The 17422-nt window shown below is 34.2% G+C and overlaps 2 protein-coding genes across 6 annotated transcripts in view; one reads left to right on the top strand and one right to left on the bottom strand.

Annotated features, from left to right (window-relative positions):
- The window catches only part of OSBPL10 (oxysterol binding protein like 10), a 234052-nt gene extending 231812 nt beyond the window's left edge, over positions 1 to 2240 (top strand). For all 5 annotated transcript variants that reach the window (XM_016140772.2, XM_016140773.2, XM_016140774.2 and 2 more), the window contains exon 12: positions 896 to 2240. In XM_016140772.2, the coding sequence (XP_015996258.1) occupies positions 896 to 940 (45 nt within the window). In that variant the 3' untranslated portion in view covers positions 941 to 2240. The remainder of the gene's footprint in view (positions 1 to 895) is intronic.
- Positions 2241 to 10938: 8698 nt separating this feature from the next.
- The window catches only part of STT3B (STT3 oligosaccharyltransferase complex catalytic subunit B), an 87946-nt gene continuing 81462 nt past the window's right edge, over positions 10939 to 17422 (bottom strand). Inside the window, exons 15-16 of the mRNA XM_016140780.2 lie at positions 16040 to 16252; positions 10939 to 12571 (exon numbers count right to left, since the gene is read on the bottom strand). Coding sequence (XP_015996266.1) covers positions 12491 to 12571; positions 16040 to 16252 — 294 coding nt within the window. The 3' untranslated portion in view covers positions 10939 to 12490. The remainder of the gene's footprint in view (positions 12572 to 16039; positions 16253 to 17422) is intronic.

The raw sequence follows: 17422 nt of genomic DNA, 5'->3' as shown, positions 1-17422 counted from the left end.
TCCGGGCACTGTGGCCAGCCAAGTTGACATGTAAAATTAGCCATTACAAACATCCTTCCAGGATCCTTCTGTGAGATGATATGGTCTCTCTGAGACAACTAGTTTGCCTGGCTTCTATGGAAAGTTGTACATTAAAACACAAATGACAACAAAACACATTAATTCTTCCTGCCGGGTTTAATGAAAGTCAAGTATGTTCAAAGCAGAAGGCCTGAGAATATGCGAAGAGTAAAAATCACCCCCATACCGGAATTATTACCATTCAGTACACCCCTTCTCGTCCAGCACCAGATTGTGTACACCATTTTGACTTGTGCCTTTTTCTCACTGATATTTGATCAGTGTCATTTCTTGTGTGTGCTGATTAATTTGTGACTGCTGCCTGCAGGAGAGCCTTTGAGAGCATTCCCCTGTAAGTCACTGGTTCGGGCCAATTTCTCATATGCAGGCCCTTGCCTTTTCTATCCTGTCTGTTCAGCCAATGTCCTCTTTTTTTTTTTTTTTTTTTTTTCTTGTCCTGCTATCACAAAGAACTTTTTTTTTTTTTTTTTTTTTTTTTTGCCAACTCATCTTCCTTGAAATAAACCAACGAAGTTCCCCCCCGCTTTTGTTATTTTGGTCATTTTGGGGGTTTCCTCCTGAAATGCCAGGATGCGAAGATCATAGGGTCGCTAAAACACAGCTGGGCTGTGGAGGGGGTGGCAAGACTGTCAGCCTGGCATGGCTGTGATGTCCCAGGGAGGAGCAGACACATGGGTGGTGTCCTGAACAGATGCCAACAGCACTGCTTTGCGTGGGACTCGGCTTCCAACTTAGCAGAGGCTGGGACTCTTCTTGCTTCTCCCCTTTGCCTGCTGAGAGGTCTCCAAGTTATGTCTCCTTTCTTCTCTTACAGGGTGATGGCTGGGTATACTTCAATCCCCTGTGGAAGGCACACTGATGGGGTGGAGGTGCAGAGCCTTCAGAAAGAGCCCTGTTTTTGTAGGAATTAAAGTGGTACAGTATCAAGGTTCTGCTGGTATTTACTGAGACCTCTTGGTATCATTCAGGAAATGGCACCTGATGGAGAAATTATATACTGTGAAAAATGCTCCCCCAAACTCTACTATAGGATTGAACTTATTCAAAGGGCCATTTGGGGCATGTGCGTGTACACAGGTCAGTGTGAGCTCCACTATATGTTCACACACATGCATTATATACACGTTTGCTGGATATTATTACACATGTAAATACTGCACTTACCAAGATTTAAGTGGGTAATTATGAGCTCCTTTTTATCAATGAGGTTTGACGTTTTCTATTTTTCACTCTGCCAAAAATGTTTTGCACTCACAAAGGTATTCTCATGTAGTCAACTCCTGTCAAAACAAAGGTGAGTTGATATCGTCTAGTTGATGTCCATCTGGTAGAAAGTGGCCCATTCCTGGTAGCAATGTAGGTGGCTGTCATTTCAAAATTATCGTTGTGATTCCCACTTTAGCATTTCGTTTGTCCATACTCAAGAAAGGTAAACTGCTATTTCCTGCTGGAAGCTATTAAAGGTTTATGCCAGAGCTTTCCAGAATGGAACACCTCTGGGAGAACGTAGAGCCAGGCCTACCTTGGGATCTTCCTCCCATCTACTTGCCCCCACAGCCTTTCTGACAATTTCTCATGCTCACAGCGCGTCATACATTTTTCAGAAGCTGCTGCTTTTACAGTAGAAAACAAGTCATATGGAGACTTCACTACTTTTATGATTAAAAAAAAAAAAGGGCTTTAGGAATTAAGTTACAGGCATGCATATATAAACATGCACAACCACAGCCTCAATTTTTTCAGTTTGGGGAAAGAGAAAGGAATTTCCTGTGAATTTTTTAGTGCACCTCTATTGTTTGACCCAAACTCTGCAAAAAAGAAGAAAAAGAAAAAAAAGAAAGAAAAACAACCCAATGTGATTAAAACATCCATAGAGCCTGCACAAATGTGTTCCATGGTTTCTGTTGAATTTCAATCCTCGGCCTTTACAAATGAGGTCAAGACATGACTAGAATATAAAGCAAGGGGAAAATGATGTATTTGATTTTTGCTCAATGCGTAATTTATTGTTTACTGTGCTACTCTGGGAATATTCATACAATCCAGTAGCATGAATGCTTCTCTGTAGTAATACTAATTTTGTGCCTTTTGTCTGCTTTCTTAAGACCAATTGTTCACACTTTGTAGATATTAGACAAATATATTTCGATTAAATACTATACCTATTTGTGTCTGTTTTATTTTTAGGGATTCAAGAGGTCTGTTGGAATTGGTGGCTCTGAGCTCAGATTTCATTGGTTAATTTGATGTGAATAACTATCACGTTTACATCAAAAGTGTTTCAAACGCATTGAAAAATCTATCAGAAATATATTATTGGTATTTTCTGACAAGTTCATAAGAACATTTAACTCATATCTAGAGAATGTTTTGTGAAGAGTTACTACCAGGTAAAATCATAATGTAGATCTGTTTGGGTCCATGGTCTTAAAATATCTGAGAAATTAAGTGTTTGGAACTATTTTATTTCTGAGAGGGAAAGCAGAATAGATGCTATTTTGAAGGAAAAGTCTTCAATGAGAAGACTGAAAAGTAACCACTGTGGTATTTTAGATTTTCCAGTCTTCAAAGTATAAACCATCTATCTGGTAAGTAAATCATAAAGAAAGTTAATTTTTCTTCTTTTTTGGGGGGCGGGGTGGTGGAAGGGGTGGGGTCATTGCTTTTTTAAAATTTGCGAAATATATACAAAAGATTTACATAAAACATTACAGTTCCAAGAATAATTACAAGCACCTATGTATCCACTGCTTAAGCAAAGAAACCTGTTTGTCAGTTCCTTAAAAGTCAAATTTGCACACCTATAAAATTGCCTCTCCCTCCTTGATCTCAGAAGTAACACCACCACCGTGCCGACTCCTGCAGTAATTTTCCTCTTGGTTTTCTTTTTTTTTGTTTTTTGTTTTTTTTCCCCTCCATATATACTGTGTATCTCTAAAGAGCATGCTTGGTTTTGCCTATTTTGGGACTTTGTACAAATGGAATCATATCATAGTTTGCTCATTTGAGGCAACATTTTGTTTTTAGATTAATCCAAGTTGTTACAAGTTGATCTGTTTTTATATTCTATTTTTGCTGAGTTCCATTTGCCTAAATTCTGTACCCATTAGACAATAACTCCCCATTCCACCCCACTCGCTGCAATTGTTAGCAAAAGTATCTCATGTAGCTGGAATGTTATCAAAGTCTTTTTGTGTGTGTCTGGCTTCTTTTACTTAGTATAATGCTCAAGGCTCATCAGTTTCCTTTTTAAGGCTGAACAATATTCCATTGTATGTATATATATTGCATTTTGTTTATTTACCTGTCGAACACTTGTTTCCCTCTTTTGGCTATTGTGAATAATGCTGCTATGAACAAGGGAGTACAGGGATCCGAGTCTCCGCTTTCAATACTTTTGGGGATATATACTCAGAAGTATTGTCATATGAAAATTCCATGTTTAATTTTTTGAGGACCTGCCATACTGTTTTCCACAGTGACTAAACCATTTTTCAACCCTACCAGCAAAAATGCACAAAGGTTTGAATTTCTCCATATCTTCCCCCATGGGTGGGGGTGGGAAGATTTATAATGACCACCCTAATGGGTATGATGTGCTGTCTTATTGTGGTTTTGATTTGCATTTCTCTAATGATTAGTGTTGAGTATCTTCTCAAGTTTTTATTAGCCATTTGTATATTTTCTTTGGAGGAATGTCTGTTCAAGTTCTTTGCTTATTTTCTAATTGGGTTGTTTTGTGTGTGGAGTTATAGTTCTTTATACATTCTGGAAATTAATACTTTATCAGATGTTTTGCAAATATTTTTCCCATTCTGTGGGTTGCCTTTTCACTTTGTTGGTAGTATCCTTTTATCCTTTGATGTGCAAAAGTAATTTAGATGAAGTCTAATTTCTCTCTCTTTTTTTTTTTTGGTATCTTGTGCTTTTGTTGCGATATCCAAGAAATAATTGCCAAATCTAATTTCATGTACCTTTTCCCTTATGTTTCTCCCTAGAGTTTTATAGTTTTAGCTCTTATATTTAGGTTTTTGATTCATTTAAAGTTAAGTTTTGTTATTGTGTTAGTAGATAAAGGTCTAACTTCATTATTTTGTATATGATTATCCTGTTTGGATTTCCTAGGACCATTTGTTGAAAAAACTCTCCCCATTGAATGGTCTTGGCGCCATTATCAAAAATCATTTGACCATCTGTGCAAGAGTTTATTCCTGGGCGCTCTATTCCATTGGTCTATGTCTGTCTGTGTGCCTTTACTACATTATTTTAATTACAATTTTAAAATCAGGAAGTGTGAGACTTTCAACTTTTTTTCTTTTTCAAAGATTGTTTTGGCTACTAGGATTCCCTTGAAGATTCCATATGAATTTTAAGATAGAATTTTCTGTCTCTGCTAAAAACATCACATTAGATCAGATGAACTAAAGTGATGTTTTTAGGACATTTCACTCAAAGCAGGAGAATATACACTTTTTAAGTGCCACAGAACATTTTCCAGGATAGAACACGTTAGGCCACAAAACAAGTTTCAATAAATTAAAAAAAAAACTGAAATCGTACCTATCTTCTCTGATCACAATGCTATGAAAATAGAAATTACAAGAAGAAAACTGAAAACACAAACATGTGGAGGCTCCTAAACAATAAATGGGTTAACAGTGAGATCACAGAAGAAACCAAAAGACACCTTGACAGAAAATGAAAACACGAGAACACCAAATCTACGGGACACAGCCAAAGCAGTTCTAAGAGAGAAATTCAGAGCAATACAGGCCTACCTCAAGAAACAGAAATCTCAATTTAACCTTACACCTAGAACAACTAAAAAAAGAACAAATCCCATTGCTAGGATTTTAAATTGGTGCAACTACTTTGGAAAACAATATGGAAGTCCCTCAAAAAATTACACATAAAACCACTGTATGACATAGCAATTCCTCTTCCAAACAAAACCAAAACACTAATTTGAGATTTATACACTCTTATGTTCACTGCAACATTGTTTACAATAGCTAAGATATGGAAACAACCTAGGTGTCCATCAATAGAGGAATGGACAAAAATGATGTGATACGTGCATATTACTCAACCATAAATAATGGAATCTTGCCATTTGTGATAACATGGATGGAACTAGACGGTATTATGCTAAGTGAGTCAAAGATAAATACCATATGATTTCACTTACATGTACAATCTAAAAAACAAAAATGAACAAAACAAACTCAGAATAAATTAATGGATGCCAGATAGGAAGGGGGTTGGGGATGGGTGAAAAAGGCAAAGGAAAGAAGTAAATTGGCAGTTACAAAATAGAGGAATATAAAATACAGCCTAGGGAATAAAGTCAATATTATAATAATTATGTATGGTGTCAGGTAGGTACTACCCTTATAGAGTGATCACTTTCCAAGTTATATACAAAACTAATATGGCATGTCAACTGCAATTGAAAAAAATAAATTTCATAAGGATAATTACTATGCTTTGAATAAATTTATATTGATACTTTAAAAAAGATGGAATACTGCCATCACTCCAGAACCTTCCTACTTACCCATTCCTAATTAAAGCCCCTGTTATTCCCCCCCAGCCCAAACTTTGTGGGTAATCACATCCTGCTTTACTTTATAACTTTTATACTATGTATACTTTTCTAAACAATATATGTTAGTTTTGCCTGCTTTTGAACAGTATATAAATGGAATCATGTTATTCCACCCAAATGTAGTTCATTCGTTTCCCTTCTATACTATTTCATTATATGAACATATCCCTATGAATTTATCTTAGCTGTTTTTGACAGACTTAGAACTGTTGGGACTGTGTATCTTTAAGACCTGCAATCAACTAATGTTTAACAGTTTAAGTTCCCACTGACAATGTATGAGAATTTCTGTTTTTGTACATCCTAACACTTACTTGCACATTTTGGCTAACAGGGTAAGTATGTTCCTTTTTATATATTTGCCATTTAGATTTCTTCTGTTAGGACTAATCAAGCCTTGTGTGTCTTTTCCTAAGAGTTGTTTACATATTCTGGATATTAATCCTATGTCAGTCGTAAGTTGGGTCACCATGTATCTTCATTTGCTCAAAATACATAGTGTATGCCTGCAGTCCCAGAGTAAATATTAAAAAGCCATTGAATAAAGATATAGAAGTCATATTACATAATTTCAAGACTTACTGAAAATCTACAGATAATCAAGACAATGTGGTATTTGTATGAGGATACACATAGATTCATGGAACAGAATAGAGAAATCAGAAATAATAGATTAACACATTTTGATCAGTTTTCTACAGTGGCGTTAATTAAATGGGAGAAATAGTCTTTTCAACAAATGGTGTTGGCTAACTGACTAAAGAAAACGCGTGCTTTGAGCCATATATAAAAATAAACTCAATAGATTACAGACCTAAAAATTAATTCTACATAGACTAAAGATATGAAATGGTAAATTTTCCACTGATGTAGGCCTCTATTTATATTCCTTTAAATGATAAAACAAACAAAAACAAAAAAACACCAGAACAAACCAGACTAGAGAGGGGTAAGATAAATCCTAGGATAAGGAAAATGAACTCAATGGATGGGTTTAATATCAGATAGCCATAAATGATAAGTGAGTCTGGAGAAAATACAAAATGAAAAGGCAAAAGGAGAAAAATACAGCCAACAAAGGTCTATTTATGTTTAAGCAGTCTTAGAAGGGGCAGGGAGAGAGAATGGGGCAGAAGCGATATTTAAAGAGATGACTGAGAATTTAAACTAATGAAAATCAACAAGCTAACAAAGTTAAAAGCTTAATAAATCTAAAGTAGGATACCTTAGAAGACATCTTAAGAATGCTAACACTTATTAGACAAAATAGGGTTTAATAACAAGCATTACTGAAAATAAAGTCCAATATTTCCAAAAAAAAAAAAAAATCAATTTACCTGAAAAGTCCCAAATGTATACATACCTAATATTATGGGTTCAAAACATATATAAAGAAAAATTGACAGTTCAAGGAGGAATAGGCAATCTATAAGAGTATATGATTAGAGTACATCCTCAGTAAGTAACAGAACAAGCCTCAGGGTTATGGAGATACACAGCTGGATCACAGAGCAAATTTTTAAAGGATTACACTCAGTATCTGAGTACAATGCAATTAAGATAGAAACTGATAATAAAAGGATAACCAAAAAGCCACCATATTTGAAAATCAAGCAATGTACATTAAAAAACCCATGGTTCAAAGAATTATAATGGGAATTAAAATATGAATTAAACTGAATGACAGTTCACATCAAAACCTGTGATACAAAGTATGCTAGGAGTAATATATAACTTTAAATTCATATATTAGGAAAAGAAAAAAAATCAACACAAGTTAAAAAGAACATCTCTCCTCCAAAGAAACAGAAGGAAATTAACACAAGTTAACGGGGGGGGGGGGGGGGGGGGGGGTCCGTCCGCAAGCTGGTCTTTGAAAGAAAAAAGCTAACAAAATTGATAAAAACAAAGAAAATGAAGAACAAAACAGAGAGAGGAGACAAACGGATGCAGGAAGAAAAATATTCTCAATCACTGACATCTTCAGACCCTGAAATGATTAAGTGATATTAGCAACAATTTTACATTAATCTATTTGAAAATTTAGATGAAATGGACAAATTCCTTTAAAAATACAACTTACCAAAACTGAATATGAATAGAAATGAATAGAAAAACCAAACAATCCTGTGTCTGTAAAATAATTGAATCTGTAATTAAATGAATAGAAAAACCAAACAATCCTGTGTCTGTAAAATAATTGAATCTGTAATTAAAAATCTTTGTACAAAGAAAAATCTAGGCCCAAATGGTTTATACCAGCCAGTTCTATCAAACACTGATCATTATTCCAGGAACACAAACTTAGTTTACACTGTGCAACAGTCTAATTCACCGTATTATCAGAAAAAGGAGAAAACCCAGATTTATCTTAATGAAAAAAAGAAACGATAAAATAACTTTCATGACAAAAAATCATAGCAAACTGGGAAAAATATGTTCTCAATCAATCAAAAATATCTACAGTAAACATACTTAAAAGAGAAATATCAAAAATTTCCCTTGAGAGAAAAGATATAAGACAAGGATATTTTTTATGTAGCATCATACTGAATGTTTTAACTAGTGTAGCAAAAGCAAGAAAAATGTCTATTAGAAACAAAATTGCCATTCTCCAATTATGATGGCATGTTTATAATAAAAAATTATCTGAATTATGAGAATGAGTTTAATTGTTGAATATAATTTCAACATATAAAATCAAACTATATACTGATATTTGGAAAATGACTATCAAAAATAACACACGCCTTGTAATAACACTTATGAAAATGTGCGAGACCTATTTAAAAAATATAAAACAAGTTAAAGATTACCTAGACATATATAAATCAAAGAATATACCATGTTCATAGACAAACATCTCAATTATTTCAAAGGAGCTAATTTTCTTCAAATACAGTTTCAATGCCCAATTGAAAGCACAGAAAGACTTCTTTTTGGTGTTACTGACAACTTGGTTCTAAAATTTATGAGAAAGCAAAGGGCCATCAACAGCCCAGTTTAAACAAGGTGGGGATTGGAGAGAGACTTGCTTTACCATATCTTAATTATCTTCAAGTTATATCTTGAAATCAACACACAAAGGTGAGTACTCTATGGAACATGAGTCAAGAAATAGACTCATGGACACTTGGTGTACTATAAGAGGAGTACTGCACATCTGCAGGAGAATGGTCTTTTCAATAAATGGTGCATTGACAGGTATACACATACCAAAAAAAAAAAAAAACCCAAACAAAAAACAATTCATATCATAATCAACAACTGAATCCCTAAGCTAAGTATAAAATATAAAACAATACAATTTCTAGGAAAGAATACAGGGACTATTTTCACACCTCAGGAAAAGAATTTTTAAACGACAAAGAAAGCTATAGGCATACAAAAGATTGAAAAATAAGACATTAATGAATTCATAGGCATTTTCAAACACAATGAAGGGTTTATATACAGGATATATAAAGAATTACTAATATAGTTTTTAAAAAACCAACAGAAAAATGGACTAGAACTAAAATCTTATTAAAAGGGGGTTTCCAAATAGCCAATCTCATTGGTAACCTGGGAAGGGCAAATTAAACATAATGAAAATCATCATTCACCCACCAGAATGAAAGACAAAGGCAGATAAGGATATGGGAGTCACAAAAACCTTCATACCCACATAGCAATTCTTCATTAGGTAAACAGCCACAAAAATGCATATGTACAAGCTTCAAGAGAGATGTCAAAGAATATTCCTATAGCATTATTTGTAATATCCTCAAACTGGAAACAATGTAAACATACATCAGTAGAATGGGTTGATGGAGGAGGGGGGATGGGAGGGAATGAGACAACATATAAGCGAAGGTGTACAATATATCAATGAAAATTACTGCTGCCTAAGATATTCTGGATGAATTTCACACAATAAAGCAACTAGACACAAAAAATATATATACTTTGATTCCATTTATTTGTTGAAAGAATAGCTATTAAACAACATGTTTGGAGGAAAATACTTAAGTATTAAAGCCAGAAATCCATTACCTTAAAAGCAAGGACAGTGATTCCCTTCTGGAGGGGAAGTAGGACAAGCCACTGACTGGGAGGGAGGACGAAGAAGCTTCTGGAATACTGGCACTGTTCTGTTCTCTGGTATATATTTTTGTGTTCTTCTGTGTTATATTTCACAGTTTAAAAAAAAGGTTTAAAATAAACAGTAGACATTTCTTTACTGGTTGCTCTGTCTTAATTTCCTGAGTCTCAACTGCAAACTGCAGTTGAGTTCTACACTTATCCATTATTCCACCTACCTCGATTGAGTATTATGGGCATCAAGGCAGATTTCTGACAAAACCCGCCATCAAGCAGCAGCAGTTCCAGTAAGGTGAAGAGAATTCTGGAGATTGGTTGCACAACAATGTGAATGTACTCAACACTACTGAACTGTGTATCTTAAAATGGTTAAGATGGTAAATTTTGCTATATATCACCACAGTTAAGAAAGTAGCTCCGGATTTCATGATCTTATGGCCTCTCAGCTGTGGAAACAGTTATATTCTATAAATGCTGGCCTCTTGGTCATAGTCTAAGAACTCAAGGTAACAATGTAAGTTTGAAAACAATTTTATCTTTGGACTCGTTGCCTTATTGCCTAATTTATACTATAAAGCAATTCTAAGATGTGGAACAAAAACTAAAGTTGTGTAGTCTAAAAGTTGGAGCTCTTGATCTTTAATACCTCCCTCTGTGATGTACAGTGTTAGTGATCATACATGAAATAAATTTAGAGATCTAAAGAATATCCTGAGCCAATTATCATATATTCCAATGTATTTAAACTACTATATTTTTGCTTTTATACTACAATAGTCACTAATGTTGCTATGTTGTTTTACTGAGACAGCCTACTGAACCAAAATGGTATTCCCTAAAACTGAGAAAGGTTGAGAGTTCATTCTTGCTCTTAATGAGGACATTCTACAGTGAAAACCTAATTAAATATCAGAACTTTCTGAAGTAGGGCTTTTGTTACAGCCCTATCCTCCTTTAAATGGAGACAAAATTCCTATGTGACTAGGTGTCTTCCCTGTCACTGACCCATAAAAAGAAAAGAAGAAATTTTCAATCTAGAGTAAAAAGAAGGCAAAACAAAATAATAGGTCTGAGTTAACTAATCTAGCACTTCTTTTCTACAGATATTCTCTAAAACCCTTGTAAAAGTGACCAAGGAAACAAAATATTTGTAAAAGACAACACGCTTAACACAAAATCTGAATTAACTTTATTTCCCCTACAGTCAACAACTTCTGAATTTTAAAGCAATAAAGTAAAATAAAATCCCCCAAATGACAAGGTATCAGAAATCCAGATTTAGTTACACTTTATTTGTGAAAATGTTCGGCCATTTTATTGGTCTGTAAAAGAACCATCATCAGGGTCAAAAATGAATTCTATAAATCAAAGAATATTCTACACTTTGGAAAAGAAAATCAGCAGTACATTCTCACTGAATATTGTAAATTACACTTTTCTTCATAAAAGGTACATACTATTCTGTATTCTGCACTTTTCCACCAAAAGCAGTGGTGTAAGTTATGCTTGTTTGTATAAAAAAAAAAAAAAGTTACATCTTGTGGCAGGAAAAACCCTTTCTCTTTCATTTTTACTAAACAACTGGAGAAAATTTTCAAGTCTATATAAAGTTGCCTATAAGGTGGAAAGTGAACATGTTCAATCTCCATTTACATTTTAGTGCATTTTCGACAACTGTCACATTTTTAATAAAAGTAAGAAAATGCATATAGCATTAAAGAGTGTTTCATCAAATGCTGAAGGGATTAAAAAAATTTGGAGCAGAGGACAAAATCACTGTGATGGACGAAAAGTGTTATAAAATGAGAGAAGTCCAGGCAAACTTTACAAATCCTTTGTCATTTTAAAGAGTCACAGAAAATGAACTTTGGACACCTGTTCACTTTAAGGGTTTTTTCCTCAATCTTTTACATGTAAACATAGTGCTAACTTCAGTACTAAGATACAAACCCTATCCTGGTAAGCAACATTCTGTGCAGTTGCCATGATTTCCAAAGGATATAAATTTAGCCCTTGAATGAACACATATGATATCTGCTCTGTAAGTACCTGGTGAAAACAACTGCTAACAGCAGCAATAATGTGTCAACATAAAAAACTATTAAAATCAGTTAGTTACTCAGAGGTTCATCTTTGAAACAGCAGCTTCTTAGAGCAAACAGTAAGCAACAGAAAATGTACATTTGATGAAACATTCTTTGCACTGGAGAAACATGAAAATAAATATAATTCAAAGAAGTATAATTGTTTCTAATACCTCTTTCTCAGACCTGTAGTAGTTTACTGGTTCAAGAAGCTCACATCACATTCTCATTTGTAATTTATATATTGCTATTTGGATAATTCAAATAAAATGCAGGTCTTGTAAAAGAATAAAAACATTGACAAGTATGCATGTGCCTGGGACCAAATTAGAGGGCTCTTTGGTGCAATTAGTCCAAATTCTCAGATTTGAAGGATAATATGTACCAATAAAAAAATCTGCTGTTAGACATTTACAGCAGTGCTCTGTCTTGCTTCACATTACAAATCGAAAACAGCTGTTCTCAATAAGCCAATTTTATTTTTTAAATCAGGCATTGCCAGAAAATATTGTACATTAACCTGGACCAGTGATGGTTCTGTACCCTCCGTTGCTGTGAAACATGACATGAGCTAAAGGCAAAGACCGGTTCTCACAAGGACAACTGCTTCAAGTTAGGAACCAGAACAGTGTATTTAAACAGTCTTCTTAGATATTTTCTTGCCTTTCTTAAAAACGAGCTTATTTTTAATGTAGCCACGCTTCCTTTTCGTAGTCTAAAAAGAAAACAGAACACATGGTGTTAGTGTAGGTTTCCTACAGATTAAAATATATATATACCCACACACACACAGTTTACTGCACTGTGATGAAGACTGTCTTAGTAAGCCCTTAGCTCTTCCCATGGCTGGATTCCACTACCTGGTTCTATGCTGAGTATGCTGAGATCCAAGATAAACTGGACTAGGTCCTCAGCTTTGAGATGAAATGATTGCCAGAGCATTACTCAAATGCATATCACATCAGTCAGGTGAATGAATCCTCACCTCCTCTCTCAACCACTAAATGCTTAGCTGTAATAATTACATTTCCAGACATGATAGAATATAACACTAAACTAAGGAATCAGAATATGTTAATATTGCTCCTGGTTTAGCCTCCAAGAATTGGTTGGGCATCAGAAATACAAATTAACTTAGTAACTTTTGGAACCTCAGTTTTCTTATCTGAAAAATGAGGATAATAGTACCTATCTCAAAAATGAAAGAAAAAGTTACTAGGCACCTTCTGCAATTTAGGTAGGAAAATAAGCAATTAAAAAAAAAGACCAAACGCTCAGAAATAAACCTATATTCCTTGAGTTTCACAATTTTTAAAATAATACATTTTTCTTAATACTTCAGAATTCCAAACACTTTCAACCGATGTTTTCTGGTATAAAAAAAATTACAAATGTGGTGGCAGAAATTACTGCAAAAATGTTTGCTGTGTTAGAAACCTACAAGATAAATCATAACACATGTGTCTATGCACATAGCACACTGGCACATGTATCTGCCAATCTGATATTTGCTTTTTCTAATATCTGTGTCAGAAATAAGTAATTTTTGGAAAAATGTAATTTAACGCACCATTAAAGCACTGGGTTAGTAGAGGCTGAAGACTTAAGAGACTGACCACTCAATTCAATTTAAATACAACTCTTAGAGGAGGTTTCAGAAATGGTAAATCAAGTATCATATACATTTATTTAAGGTGTTCGGCTTAAAACAAGTTACATCTTTTCTAACAGGGACAAGAACACAAGGCAAAATGCAATCCTTTTTAAGGTTACAAAAATGAGCTGCTCCTAACTTGTTCACAATGTGTTACTTTATTAACTTATTTATTAAAACAAAAAGTAAAGAATTTCAGAGGGTGAAATTAAAAAAAATTCAAACCACGTCAAGAAGTTCCTTTATCATCATTATACAAATTTCTAACATGAAACCTTTTGTAGAGATCATGTAAAATGCCCCAGGTCTATGCAAGGTATGTAACTAGACCCTCAATCTGTTTTTCTCTATGGGCAGTAAGCCAGGCCCCAAAGTCTTTTTTGCATCCCTAGTGTCTCTCAGCCATGTCAGCTTTGCAGTGGCAGGAAAACTCCTAGAATGACAGCTGTACTCATACCCCTCATGCCTAAAGTAAAAACCAGGATGAAGAGAGGAAAGCAAACCAAAAGCATTCCTCTAGTGCTAGTACAAAAAAGAGAATATAAAGCCATCAATATCAGAAATTCAAAATCCATATTGTCGGCTACTAGAATATGTTTGGGGCATACAGAACAGACTAAAAAATAATTTTTATTTATCCATTCACTTATTCATTTTGGAGGAAATGATGGGAACACAAAAGAGATTAGATTAGGAAAATTAATTATAATCAGAAAAGTTTTTCAGAAAAAGTAGACTTCAACTAGGCTTACTTGTTTTAGGCTTACTTGTTCAGAAAAAGTAGACTTCAACTAGGCTTACTTGTTTTAGGAGTAACTGGCCGTGAGACTAGCTGTAGCATTTTCTTTGACTACTACACTGATGTGACTCACTAGCTTTTCCTACCACATGCCTGAGAAACCAGATCATTTGATCTATCGTTTGATGTAAAGATTGGCAAGTGAAATTTTATATGACCAACAAAATGAGTGTCAGGTGTATGTGACATTTAAATACAGTAGTCTAGATACAGTATCCTATATCTGGCACATAAAGTATTCATTTAAAAAGTTTGTTTATATGTCATACAGTTAATACTCAGCACTTTTATAGTGTAAATTGAAATTACCTGTATTCTGAATATATTTGAAGTATAGTTTAAGTAACATAAAGGGATAATTGCCTCAATGATTTAAAATACAGTCATCCATTATTATTTAGTTTTAGTTAACCCTCAGTCTGAAAATATCAAATAAAAACTCCAGATATAAACAATTCATAAGGTTTAAATTTTGTGCCATTCTGAGTAGTGTGACAAAATCTCGTGCTCTGCCCTGCCCACGATGTGAATCATTCTTTTATCTAGAGTCTCTGCACTATATACACTCCCCTCGGCCTATTAGTCACTTTGCGAACATCTTGGCTATCAATAGCAACTGCCACAGTAGGTATTGCAGTGCTTTCATTCAATTCAAATAACAATCTTCATTTTACTTAATAATGGCCCCAAAGTACATCAGCAGTGATTTGATAATTTGAATGTGCCAAAGACAACCTTTGTAAAGTGCTTCCTTAAAAGTGAAAAGGTATGTATGTATAGGAAAAAACAGCTTATATAGGACTTTGTACTATCTACAGTTTCAAGCATATCCCCCAAGGACAAGGGGAGATTACTGAAACCAACATGAGCAATATAAACTGAAGCACCTTTAATGACTTAAGACTTTCTGAAAGAGTCTAATAATAATTAGTATTTTAAGGGTAGTACCTTAAAATACACTTAATATTTCATATATGACAGCTCATTATTTCCCATCTCCCACAAAGGGCAATCTACACAAATATACCTTTTTAGTAGTCTTTTATAGCAAAGATTGGATCTATTTGGCTAAAGTGAGCAACAATGACCTCCAACAATAATATACTTCTACTTTATTAAATATTTATTACAAAAGGACTACATCTGTCTTATCATAATTCCTGTCTACAAGCTTTGATGTGATAATTATATTTAAAAATAATTATCTTGATAAATGATTTTTTTTTGATTCTGGACTCAACCAACTCAAACTTATTCTTTATTCAATGATTAATAAAGCACCACTATACTAAGAACAAAACATGAAAATGCAATAAAAATTTATTTTGACTAAAAGATGAAGAACCAATCACAGCTGTATTACTTTAGCATTTGGCATTTTTATTTTCACGTTTACTTTAGGTTCAGAAAGTGATGGCCACAGAGACATCTCACTTTACAAATAAGTCTTACTAGTGGGAATGGCACAAACAAAAGCCAGAACACCTCTGAAAAATCTCAATTTGGTTCACTGATAACCACCATGCTATCCAGAAAAAGTTGCTGTTTGGGATATCTGAAGTGGTCAGTTTGAAAGAAGGCTATCTTGATAATTTACTCTGCATATAAGCCGTATAGTCTTTATAGACCTGGCAAATGGAAATTTATTAGCAATTTCAGTAATTATTTTTTGGATCGACCAACCAACCCTGAGTTACCCTTTTATAGACATGACTTCACTTGACACCCACCTTCTTTGATAAATACTTCTGTTTCGGGAAAATGTTGGTGACTCGAGGTTTGTGGTCTAGTGTCTCCCTGTTATCAGGTGCTTTCACTTTATATATCCTTACAAGCCAGTGTTCTGATGTAAAGGCTTCTTCCAAATGCTTGAATTTAATGTCCTTGTTTCCAATCTCTGCATTACGTGTTCGATCAAAACCTGGGGGTGTACGAAAATCCAGCTGCAAAAGTGACATTAGTATTGGATGTTAACTATATTGGATCATTCAGTATTAGAAGGTAGTGTTATCATCAAAGTAAAACTCTCCCCCTTTAAACTAGAAAAATTGAACCAGAGTAATATACTGTAACAGTTCTCATATGCTAACCAGATAGGAAGAAATCAGGATGAGAGACAATAAATATATCACAATTAGAATTTCACTGAACCCTCAGAGTGAATGAGAAGCCTGCAGGCATTTCAAAAACCAAACAAACAAACAAACAAAAAAACAGCAAAATGAAATCCATCAAAACTCTTTTTATAGGTATATAGAAGAACACACAGAACAGACTTCTTTTCTAACCCTGGGTCTTGCACTATCTATTCTCTCCACCTGAAAGTTTTTCATTCAGCTCTTTTGTATGGCTGGCTCTTTCTTGAGATTGGTGGTTGAGAAATCTCTCCACTGTTTCCTTATCTTTTACTCTTTCTTGTTCAGTGCTAAAGGTTTTCATTTTGAAAATTACCTGCATCCTCCACCAGGATGTAAGCTGCATTATGACTTTACCTTATTCAGAGTGTGGCTTTATCTCCCCAGTGTTATTTGTTCAATAAATGCCTAAGTAAGTAGTGATACTACATCCTGAAAGTGGGAACTATAAAGGAAGTTTAAAAAGTCAAACCAAGAGAGGATTTATGAGGAATGAAGAGGAAAAACTAGGGTTGGGGGAGATTTTAGGAAATTCTCAGACAAGTTTATATTGACACACAAAGCAGAAGTGAATTTGACTTTAAAGCAAAAACTAAATCTGCTCTAATGAGAGAATTACTTGTTTTTGCATATCTACACAACAGAAAGTTATACTTCATGTCTTAAACATGTTATTCTTGAGTAGAGAAGACATCAAAATGAAAGTATGCTAGAGGCACAGCTTAAAATTGTTGATTAAAAAAACTCCTTTGATGCTATCATTAGTGAACATAGAAACTAATCTTTGATCCATTTCCTGAGGTAGCTAATTATTATGGTTTAAGTGCTTTTTTCTTAGCATGAATTTAGAGACTAGGCAGTAGCCTTCAGAAAAAATTAGAACACAAGCAAAAACCTAAATTTAGTAGTAAAATTATTGTCTGTTTTTTAAAAGCCACCTGCAGAGTAATTCCAAATTAATAGTGATGAACATTATCC

The sequence above is a fragment of the Rousettus aegyptiacus genome, unplaced genomic scaffold (genome assembly GCF_014176215.1).
Source record: "Rousettus aegyptiacus isolate mRouAeg1 unplaced genomic scaffold, mRouAeg1.p scaffold_m13_p_4, whole genome shotgun sequence".
NCBI classification, from domain to species: Eukaryota; Metazoa; Chordata; class Mammalia; order Chiroptera; family Pteropodidae; genus Rousettus; species Rousettus aegyptiacus.
Note: the sequence above shows the minus strand (reverse complement) of the source record. Positions and strands in the feature narration are given on the sequence as shown.